The sequence below is a fragment of the Nuphar pumila genome, chromosome 11 (assembly GCF_984573655.1).
Source record: "Nuphar pumila chromosome 11, dmNupPumi1.hap1.1, whole genome shotgun sequence".
In the NCBI taxonomy this organism is placed as follows: domain Eukaryota; kingdom Viridiplantae; phylum Streptophyta; class Magnoliopsida; order Nymphaeales; family Nymphaeaceae; genus Nuphar; species Nuphar pumila.
In genome coordinates this window covers 92833022-92845336 of record NC_143259.1, presented here as the reverse complement: position 1 = coordinate 92845336, position 12315 = coordinate 92833022, and the positions used below count along the sequence as shown (strand labels likewise).

General features: G+C 36.9%; 1 protein-coding gene across 2 annotated transcripts in view; it reads left to right on the top strand.

Annotated features, from left to right (window-relative positions):
* Positions 1 to 12315, top strand: part of LOC149822510 (putrescine-binding periplasmic protein-like protein) — a 175184-nt gene that overhangs the window by 151262 nt on the left and 11607 nt on the right. For both annotated transcript variants that reach the window (XM_089981598.1, XM_089981597.1), the window contains one exon: positions 7918 to 8100. In XM_089981598.1, the coding sequence (XP_089837724.1) occupies positions 7918 to 8100 (183 nt within the window). The remainder of the gene's footprint in view (positions 1 to 7917; positions 8101 to 12315) is intronic.

Genomic DNA, 12315 nt, shown 5'->3' with positions numbered 1-12315 from the left:
ACACAAACACCAAATGTGCACACACAAAAACTCACAAATATAGAAAATGACTTAAAGTCATAAGTTGGATTTATTGAAGAAAGGAAGAGAAGGGTGTAAAAACCCATGCTTACAAGAGGGGAACGCCTCCTCTATTTATAGAGGAGGAGGGCACAAGAAGGGACCACAAAGGGGCTCCCTTGTAGTCATTGGGAGCTCCCAACGGTCAGAAATCTGACCGTTGTGGCCCCAACGACTACAAGAGTGGGGCCCCTTGTGGTTCAAACAAAAGGAAAAATAAAAAAAGAAAAAGGTAAAAAAGGAAAAGGAAAAAAGAAAAAGTGAAAAAATAAAAAGTACATTTGCAGTTTTACAAGAATACCCCTATCGGGTATTTCACTAAAAAGAATATGTATATATATGTTAAAACATATGTAACAATATGTAATAATACATCTATATATATATATAAATATAGATGTATATTCACCATAATACCCGATAGGGGTATTATGGTCTTTTCACAAGTACCCAATAGGGGTACTTGTTTTATTTCTTTTATTTCACTGTTTTTTATTTTTTAAATGTAATTTTGGATACCGAAAAGGGGCCCCACAATGGAGTCGTTGGGGCCCCCAACGGTCACAATTGTGACCGTTGGGGGCTCCCAACGACTCTATTGGGAGCCCCTTTGGTCTCATTTTCTTATAAATAGGGGGAACCCCCCTTGTATGTCGTATTCCTCTAGAGAGCTCCTCTTCAATAATAGTGATATTATTTTTCATGTGTGTAGCCTTTTTATAAGGCCCTTCGTATATCCCTTAGTGGATTTCCTCTCTTATGCTTGTTGCATTTGTCCGTGTGGGACATAGTGAATGCTTTAGCATTCTTGGATTCTTCCGCATATTTCATTACATGGTATCAGAGCCATATGATCTTCTAAGGTAAAATCGTGTATCTCTTTACTTCTTTTTCTCACACCTCCATTTTGTAGTAATGAAAGTCGAGATTGATCTATCATTCAAGCTCAATGGGAAAAATTACATGATGTGGGCATCCGCAATGGAGAATAATCTCAAAGGTAAGAAGCTTTGGGGTTATGTAATGGGAACCGTTCCGGAACCCCAACTTAAGCTCACAAAGATGGAAGAAGGTCAAAAGAAAGCACTTGAAGGCGATGCTCGTCTCAAGGCTATTGAAGATTATCATCACCAAATGGAAGATTGGGAGAGCAACCATGCAAAAATCCTAGCATGGTTTATGAATAATGTTGAACTTAAGGTATGTGCAAATATTGCAAAATTCCGCCGGGCAAATGAAGCTTGGTTTTTTATGAAGGGTATGTTTACCCAAAAGGATCTTGCAAGAGCTTATTTTTTGCAAGAAAAAGTGAGAACCACAAAACAAGGTGACATGAGCATACAAGACTATTATAGTGCTCTAAATCCTTTGTGGGATGAATTGGCTCTTTTAGAGCCTAAATGGGTGTCTATGGAGGATGTGGTACTAAGACAAAAACAAATGGAACAAGATAGATTGTTTCAATTTTTATTTGGGCTTCGTCCCGAATTTGAACAAGTTAGATCCTCACTTCTCCATAGATCTACGTTTCCTCCCTTAGAAGAGGCTATTGCCGAGATTACTCAAGAAGAGACTCGGCATAATATGGGTAAAAGCATTGATGAAGTTCTTGTCGTATCTAAACCCGGCAATCATGTCAAAACATACAAACCACCTCATTTTGGTAAGCAAGGGAGTGGTGGAAGAAAAATGATTATATGTCATCATTGTTATGAGCCGGGGCATATTAAACCCGTTTGCCCAAAGCTAAATGGAGCATTCAAGCCAAAGGTGGCTTCCGTTGAAGAATCATCCACCAAAGAAGATGACGGCAAGAACGGGGATCTCAAAGATACTCTTGGACAAATTTCCTTGGCTCTCCAACAAATTCTAAAGGCTACTTCTTCCACCTCCGGTGCCGCCATTGCCTCATCATCACCTCCCGGTACGTACTCTTGGATTTTAGATTCCAGAGCTTCTTTTCACATGACTCCTCATGAAAATGCATTAACCAATGTGCACAATTCAAAAATATCTTGTCTCTACGGCCGATAGAACTTTTCTCAAAATAAATGGTGTTGGAACTCTTGATTCTAAAAATGTTCAAAATTTCCTTGTTCCAAAAGTTAGAATAGTTCCAAAATTAAATCTTAACCTCTTTTCCGTTTCTCAAATAGCCGACCATGGATGTGAAATATCTTTCTCATCCCAAGGGTGCTTTGTGCAGGATCTCCGGTCCGGGAAGCGGATTGGGCAAGGCCATAGGAAGGGAGACCTTTATTTTATGGATAACTTAATGCTTCCAAATACCTCATTTTGTACTTATGTCAAAGACAAAAATATTGAAACTTGGCATAAACGGCTTGGACATCCAAGTTACTCTAAAATGTATCTTTTTCCTTTTGGACACAAGTTTTGTAAAGAAAAAGATATCAATTGCAAAGATATCATTTTTGGAAAAATGAAGTCTACTCCTTTTCCTATTAGAACCTTTGTGACAACAAGACCTTTTGAATTGATGCATTCCGATGTTTGGGGACAATCTCCGGTTCTATCCAAAGGTGGTTATTCGTATTATGTTACTTTTATTGATGATTATACTAGATAAGTATGGATTTATTTTCTTAACTTTAAATCGGAAGTTTTTAACTTCTTTAAAGAATTTCATGCAAAAGTTCAAAATCAATTTCAAAGTCAAATATCCATTCTTAGATCCAATTCGGGTGGAGAGTACTTATCAAATGATTTTCAATCATATCTAAAACAACATGACATTTGTCATCAAAAATCTTGTCCAAGAACTCCTCAACAAAACGGTCTAGCGGAAAGAAAACATAGACATATTTTGGAAACCACTAGATCCTTACTCATTTCTAAAAATATTCCTAAAAATTTTTGGGTCGAAGCCGTGTTAACCTCCACCTATTTAATCAATAGGATGCCATCTTCAAAATTGAACAATATCTCTCCTTATGAAAAACTTTTTAATATGACACCCGACTACAATCGTCTTCGAATTTTTGGGTGTAAATGCTTTGTTCTTTTACATAAAAGAGATAAATTGTCACCTAAAGCAATAGAATGTGTATTTTTAGGATATGGTGAAAATCAAAAGGGCTATAGATGCTTTGACCATAAAAACAATAAATTATTTGTCTCCAAAGATGTGACCTTTTTAGAAGATGAAAATGGATTTGAAATATTGGAAAAACCAAATGAAATTGATTATATGTTTATCAATGATCTTTTAGAAGATTCAAATGATGACTCTTTGAGTCATCCGGAAGTTTTAGAAAATACTCATGATTCTCATGATAATGATGTATCACCAACTAATGGTGACAATCTCCAAGTTTACACTCGGCGTGAGGAAGCCCAACCTATTAGTGCTTTAGAAAAATTCTTGCAGCTTAATGAACCCCTAGAAGAAACCTCTCTTAGGCGTTCTTCTAGAACATCAATTCCACCTAATAGGTTTGTCTCATATGAAACTCTCTCACCTAACTATAGAGCTTGTCCAATAGCCTTGCATTCTTACTATGAACCTTCCCATTATAATCAAGCAAAAAATATACCTCATTGGGTTGAATCAATGAAAGTTGAACTAGATGCTTTAAATAAGGCTAAAACTTGGGAAATAGTTCTTCTTCCTCCAAATAACAAAGCTATAGGATGTCGATGGGTCTACAAAGTCAAAACTAAAAGTGATGGTTCTCTAGAACGTTATAAAGCTAGATTAGTTGCTAAGGGATACTCACAAGAGTATGGCATCGATTATGAGGAGACTTTTGCTCCCGTGGCTCGCATGACAAGCGTTAGAACTTTAATAGCGGTAGCCTCATCTAAGAAATGACCTATATTCCAATTAGATGTTAAAAATGCCTTTCTTAATGGTCAGTTGAATGAAGAAGTATATATGGACCCTCCGCCGGGAATTAGCGTTAACCAAGGTCAAACTCTTCGGTTATTAAAAGTTTTATATGGTCTTAAACAAGCCCCTAAGGCTTGGTATGATAGATTTAGTGCTATCATGTTAAAATTGGGATTTCGCTCATGTTATACTGACACTGCTCTTTTTGTTAAACGTGCAGGTAATAGTATCATCATCCTTCTGCTTTATGTTGATGATATGATCATCACTGGCAATGATGAAAGTGGTATTCTTAATGTTAAAAATATGTTAAAACATAATTTTGATATGTCTGATCTGGGTTTTCTCAGGTACTTTCTTGGTATAGAAGTAGCATACTCTCCTCGAGGGTATATATTGTCACAGATGAAGCTTGCTGCAGACATTTGTTCCAAATCTGGGATTTCAGATGACAAAAAGGTGGAGACTCCCGAGGTTATCAATGCTAAACTACGACTGGAGGATGGCGTTCTGCTGGATGATCCTACGCCCTACAGGCAACTCATAGGCTCCCTCACCTATCTGACTATCACCAGGCCGGATATTGCTCATGCTGTGCACTCTGCAAGCCAATTTCAGCATGCTCCTACATCTGTGCATATGAGTGTTGTGCTCCGGATCATTCTCTACATCAAAAATACTTTGACTAAAGGGTTATTCCTATCCTCACTCTCTTCTTTAGACTTACTGGCTTATACTGATGCTGACTGGGGAGGAAACCCAAATGATCGAATCTCAACTACTGGCTTTTGTATTTTTCTAGGAGATTCGCTAATTGCTTGGAGGTGCAAGAAACAACAGAAAGTCTCATTGTCTTCTACTGAAGCAGAATACAGGGCTATGACAACTACTACAATGGAGCTTGTGTGGCTTCGAAGTCTTCTTCAAGATATGGGAGTCGAAATTACCGGTGCTTCGAAGCTTTGTTGCGACAACAAAAGTGCCATCTACATTGCCAGCAACCACACCTTTCATGAGAGGACTAAACATATTGAAATGGACTGTCATTATGTACGTGATGAATATCTTCGTGGGACAGTTACACTGCCATATGTCACTTCAGAATATCAACTTGCAGATTTCTTTACCAAAGCCCTGCCTGCTCCTCGCTTCTTGTTCCTTCTTGGCAAACTTTCGGTCATTCCCCCGTAAAGTTTGAGGGGGGGTGTTAAAACATATGTAACAATATGTAATAATACATCTATATATATAAATATAGATGTATATTCACCATAATATCCGATAGGGGTATTATGGTCTTTTCACAAGTACCCAATAGGGGTACTTGTTTTATTTCTTTTATTTCACTGCTTTTTTATTTTTTATTTTTTAAATGTAATTTTGGATACCGAAAAGGGGCCCCACAATGGAGTCGTTGGGGCCCCCAACGGTCACAATTGTGACCGTTGGGGGCTCCCAACGACTCTATTGGGAGCCCCTTTGGTCTCCTTTTCTTATAAATAGGGGGAACCCCCCTTGTATGTCGTATTGCTCTAGAGAGCTCCTCTTCAATAATAGTGATATTATTTTTCATGTGTGTAGCCTTTTTATAAGGCCCTTCGTATATCCCTTAGTGGATCTCCTCTCTTATGCTTGTTGCATTTGTCCGTGTGGGACATAGTGAATGCTTTAGCATTCTTGGATTCTTCCGCATATTTCATTACATATATGTATATATATACGAATGTATATATATATATAAGTATATGTATATATATATATATTTTAACAAAAATATATTAGTTAAAAGAGGTCGGGGTAGGCCTAGGAAGACATGGATGGAGGTGATAGGAAAGGATATGAATGCTTTGAACCTCACCGAGGACATGGCATTGGATAGAAATGATTGGAGGAGAAGGATTCATGTGGAAGACCCAAAATGATTTTCTTTTTTGGTTCATATCGCCGACCCCAATTGTTTTGGGATGAAGGCGTAGTTGTTGTTGTTGTAAAGAATCTTTTTCAAAATTCTCTATTCCTTCAATTTGAAGAGATGTACCATCGGTCGTAAAGACATTTGATACACTTGAGTTGTTATGATATTCAGATAATATATCATAGTTTGGGGTCATGTGAAAGGATGCACCAGAATCGAGAAGCCAAGGAAATTTACCGAGATTAGAAAAAGATGACACAATGGCTTCAGTTGAAGAAGTTGCTCCCTTGAGAAGAAATTGAAGAGCTTCTACTAGTTGAGCTAGAGACATGCTTCCAATGGATGATTCTTGGGATGTGAAAATGTCGTTTTGACTCTTGTGGAGATCCAACCGAAGCAACCTTCTTTTCAAATGTCTTTTTTAGTTTAGGACATTGAGGCTTAGTGTATCCCGGTTCATGACAATAATAACAAATGATTTTCTTTCTATCAAAGTCATTTCTTTGTCTTCTATAGTGAGGTGATTTATATGCACAAACATAATTTACCGGTCTAGAAACGGTCAAGACCGATTCATCTTCACTCTTTTTCAATACATTTTCCTCCATACTCAACTCTTGTATAGTATCTTCAATAGAGGAAACTTTTCCTCTATGGAGGAGAATAGACTTGGTAGATTCAAATTCCGGTTTTAGATTGTTGATAAATTGGGGAAAATGTTCCACATCTATTTGTCTTCGGCGGAGTTCTATATCTTTGGGATAATACCATTTTGTTTCTAAGAGAGTTAATTCTTTCGAAAGTTTGGAAAGGTCATTATAGTATTCTCTAATAGTTTTATCTCTTTGGACCATAGATCAAATCCATCTACTAGTCCCTATAACTCTTTTCCTCAAATAAAGTGCTTTATAATAAAAGTCCATGCTACATAATTGAAATCATGAAGTTTTATGAGTTTAATGGTGATATTATCAGTATCATCCATTTTTGCAAGGGCTAACAAAAGAGGAGAGAAAGAGAAGGATAAATAGAGAAGAGAAAAGATGAGGAGAAAGAAGAAATATGAGGAACACGAGTACTCCACCAATTGATTAACACGATCACTTGAACCCTTGCAAGATCACCAACACCTTGAAGAAGAGTCTTCAAATGAGCTTAGCTTTAATACTTTCAAGCTCTGAAACCATGTAAAGATTCAAGAAGACTTCAATCACGAACCAAAAGTCCGCCAATCTTCAACTTAAGTAGATGGCAACAAAAGTGTTCTCTAAAGAACACACTTACAAAACCCACAAAGAGAACCACAAAAGTGTTATAAAGGAACGCTCTTACAAATGCTACAAAAAAGGGATACACAATAAGGCACAATATAAAAAATATCTTTTATTCAATGGAATAAATGTGCCAAAGGCATGCTTTACAAAGGGGAGAATACCCTTATTTATACACAAAAATGAGAGAAGAGTTAGAGTAAAATGGAGAGAGAGAGAGAGCGCATAACAAGTGGGTGAAGGGCTCCCATTGGGGTGAAAGTCAAATCAATTGACTTTCCCCATTTATATATTATATATATATTTATCTAAAATATATATATATATATATAATATATATATATATATGTATATATGTATATACATATATACTATACCATATACAAATGTATATATGTATGTACAATTTAACATATATTGTAGAATATATAGTGATATGTAGTGGTTTTGTATCGAATTTGAGACTTTAGATGCGGTAGTGAAAGTTCATCTTGTTAATACAATTTTTTAAACGTACAATACTGTTACCTACGTGATTCATTCAGACAGCAGGGTCTGTGGCACTGAGAAACATTCAATCACACTAGAACTAGTAGCATTGGTCTGGGTGGTCTAATCTTCCCCTGCGGCCATGCCTTTATTAAGATTCTGTTAGGCCACTAGCCATTTTGACTATGTTTGGTCATGTGTAGCTTGAACTTTTCAGTCCAATTTTCAGTTGTCATTTGCTTCATGGTATATTGCTATTTCATGAATTGCTGTTTTTTCTTTTCTATGGCCTATTTGCGACTTACATTACAGAAAAACATAAAAAACTGCAGGATTGGCATGACCTCTGGAGGCCTGAACTTGCTGGAAAAATTTCAATGGTTGATGCTCCAAGGGAAGTTGTTGGTGCAGTTTTGAAATATATGGGGGGATCATACAATACAAAGGATTTTGAGACACAAATCAGTGGTGGTCGAGATGCTGTTATTCACAACCTGACCATTCTTCAGAGACAGGTTCTAACGTCTGAAAATAGATGCTCATTTTCTTATCATTACTTTTACCATGATGATGCTTTGGACAAGCTGCTTCCTTTCTATTTCCTTTTTTCTTAGTATATTTAATGTTTCATATTAAATTGATCATTAAGATCCTATGAATTAACTAATTAGCTTGATTTAATGGGTGGGTTGTGCATCAAGTTAAGTCATGAATGTTGAGGGCCATGATCTGCTTCTTATATGGGCGACTTCTGGTGACAAGCTCCTCTGTTATCATTTCTTCATACACAATACATATCAAATTTTTATTACAAAATCTCATTTTCATTTTCTTGGCTTAAGAGAAAAAACTGACCATAATATGAACCCGAGGTATGTTAAGAAGCACTTACATTCATTTCATAAATAATTAATTTTTCATATATTATAACGAGTCAAATGCTATTTTTTTTTAATTGAACCTACTGGATTAGCAACATGAAATAAAATTTACTTACATTCATTTCCATAAGGAGTGAACTTTTCCATGTCCTATGGTGGGTCAATTGCTATGGAGCATATATAATTGTATTGTCGCTTTATAAGGAGAAAGCTTTTGTGAGGAATATGTCACACAAGAGATAACAATGTTTATATTACATTTCTTCTTTTTTCTTCTCTTTCCTTGTTCCAGTTGTTATTAAGAGATGATAATATTTGACCTGGGTTTGGATCCGGATCTAAACCTAGATCCAATACAGCAGACGTTACACCCTTAGTTGTCAAAAGCTGCACCTAGGCTGGCTAGGTGTAGGGTCACCACTTAGGCTTATGAGTCTAGGTGGTAGGCCCCTGTTTTTTTACCTAGGCTGCCTAGGCAGTGCCTAGGCTGTTCATGCCTAAGCCGCATGAACATAATTGTTATATTTTTTTAAAAAAAAAAAAAAAAAATTCTTTTCTTCTTCCTCCCACCTCAAAAGCTTTCTTCTTTTATTCTCTCATTTCTTTTTTTTTTTTTTTTACCTTCTTTTTTTCTTCTTTGTCCTCCTTTCACCCCTCTGCTTAGTTGTCAAAGATGGAGCTTAGGCGCCGCATGGCAGCCTAGCCGAGGTAGTCTCTCGGTTTGATGCGCAGTTGCACACACATATATATATGTTTTTTGTATAAATGTATATAATTATATATATTAACATATCATAAACATATATTATAAATTTATAATATTCAATGTTTATACTATATATATAATTATATATATATACATATTTGTGTACTTAATTCATTTATAATCTATAAGTGCATGAGTTATCTATTTGACTGTTTTTATGTAATATAATTGCTTTAGAGTGTTCGACATGTTATTATCTATGTCACATGGGTGTGGGTGCGGGCGCGGGTGCGGGTGCGGGCGCGGGTGCGGGGATTCGGCACTTCCAAAAAACCCAGGTGCGGGGGTGCGGCAGGGGCAAAAATGTGATATATATATATATATATAAAGGGGGTCGGGGGAACATGCGGGTTTTTTCAAATTTCGCAGTTGTCAGCTGCTGACAGAACAACTGCTGTCAGCTGCTGACAGCAGCTGACAGACAGCTGCTGCAGCTCTCCGCAGCTGACAGAACAGCTGCTGTCAGCATAATTTTTTTTTTTAAAAATTTGCTGCCCATTTGGGCAATTTTTAAAAAAAAAATTCCAAAAAAAAAATGAACCGCACCCAGGATTGGGTTGACCGCAACCGGTGCCGCACCCGCATTGAGTCGCGTCGACGCGGGTGCGGCACCCTGCTAGCCGAATCCCTGTGACATAGGTTATTATTTGTCTATTGTTGATTGATTTTATGTTGTATACATGTTTGTTATTAATTTTAGTAGTTTGTTTACATATTTTGTATGATTATTTTTTTTTTATTTGGGGTACACCTAGGCCCCCCCTAGTCTTTTTAGGGGCTCATCGCCTAGGCTCCACCTAGCGCCTTTGACAACCAAGGTTACACCTGGTTTCCTAATTGTGTTGGATTCTTTATTGCATTGGGTTTCCTTATTATGTTGGGTTTCTTATTGTATTGGGTTTCCCTGTGCTGGGTTTCCAAACCCAATTATATTATTTTCTATATAATGTTAAAATATGTAATCTCATATATATGTAATCTCATAGGCACATGGCCTCATGTATTTTTCTTTTCTTTTAGTTAATATTTAGTTTAGTTCTTTCTAGTTGAAATATAGCTAGAAAGAACTAAATCAGTCTCATTTTAGGATATTTAGAGCCTCCCCTTTTTGACTAGTCAAAAAGGTGCAGCTCCATGGGAGCCATTGGACTCCCAACAGCTCTAATAGAGCCGTTGGGAGTCCAATGACTCCCTTGAGGCTCCTCTCCTCTTCCCTATATATATCCCTCCTATTTCTCCTTATATTGCATTCTTCTTGTATGGGATTTTATCCCGCTCCATTAAACTTATTTATTTTATGTTTTTATACCCTTTTTGGGTTGTATTTGTTTGTGAGTTCTCTTTGTGAACCATAGAGGTTCTTGTGGTGTATTTGTGAGAACTTGCTGAGAGATATCTTTTGTGGTGTATTTTCACTTTCTTATATGGTATCAGAGCCGTTGGTAGACGTGCATTAGGAAGCGTGCCATTCAAGCTTTTTTTTCAAGAAAGTGAAGGCTCTTTGAAGAATTGATTATGTGTGGCCGTGAAAAGCTTGGAAGGCTACCTATTCTTGTTCCTTGTGGTAAAAGTATTACCTTTCCTACTTGTTTTTCTTCTTCCCTCTCTTTCTCAAGATTGTAAAATGGATGACAATGATAATGTCACCATTAAGCCCATAAAATTCAACGGTTCAAATTATGTAACATGGGCTTCTATCATGAAGCATCTCACTTGGGGAAAAGGTTTATGGGGCTTAGTTGATGGAACCGATGAGGAACCTCAACTAACTCTAACTAAAGGAGGTAAAGAAGTACCTCTTTCGGAGGTAGAAAAAATTAAGGCTATCTCCACGTATGAAAAAAATTAGAAAGAATGGAGAATGGGTGACGCCAAGATCATGTCTTGGCTAATCTCTAGTATGGATATAAAGAAGTGTTCAAGCCTCGCAAAATTTGAACACGCCAATGATGCATGAGAGTACCTTAAGAGAATGTATTCTCTTAAAGATATTGCTCACATTTGTAATTTGCAAGAAAAAATTTGGAATATGGTTCAAGGGAAGAAGAGTATTAGAGAGTACTATAATAGCTTATCCTAGTTATAGGAAGAGTTGGATCTTCTTGAACCAAAGTGACATTGTCCACAAGATATTGAGCTTCGCCAAAATCAAGTAAATGCGGAGCATTTCTTTCAATTTATTAATGGGTTGAGACCCGAATTTGAAACAACCAAGTTCGCTCTTCTAGATAGGGGAAATGTTCCCTCTATTGAAGATGCAATTGAAAAGCAAAGTATGGAAGAAAATAGACTCAAGAAACGAGTCACCAAGAGTGATGATGATACAGTTCTAGCTGTATCAAGACCCGACAATCACATTCGCACATACAAACCACCACATATTGGGAGGACAAATAATGAAAGGCAAGGAGGCGATTTTCAAAGAAGAAAAGTTATTTGTTATTATTGTCATGAACCAGGACACGTTAAAACTTACTGTCCAAAGTTGAAAAAACCTTATGAGAAGAAGGTAGCTACTGCGGAATCAACGAGAGAATCCAATAAGACATCGATTGAAAATATGTCTCTAACTCAGCTGGTGGAGGCTCTACAACCTCTCCTTAAAGGAACTTATTCCTCTGCTGGAGTTGTTGTTTCTTCTGTTGGCATCTCCGATCCAGGTAAACCCCTATGGCTTCTTAACTCTGGTGCTTCCTTTCACATGACACCAAATTTAAAATTACTGTCACACTGTTATAACTCAAGTGGATTGAATGTTTTGACTGCGGATGGATCAACCCTTGAGATAAAAGGAATAGAGAATTTCGAAAATAGCTCTCCAAACTCAAAAGGCTTTTGTGTTCCAAAAATTAGATATATCTCTAAGCTTAATCTAAACCTCTTATCTGTCTCACAATTAACTGGTCATGGGTGTAAAGTTTCCTTCTCTTCTCATGATTGTCAAGTACAGGATCACCAGTCAAGGAAGCTGATTGGGGAAGGCCATATAGAAGGAGGATTGTATTACATGGACTTTTTGGAATTATCCAAGAAAACATTATGCTGCAATGTTCAAAAATTGGGCTTGGATCTTTTAGACCAAA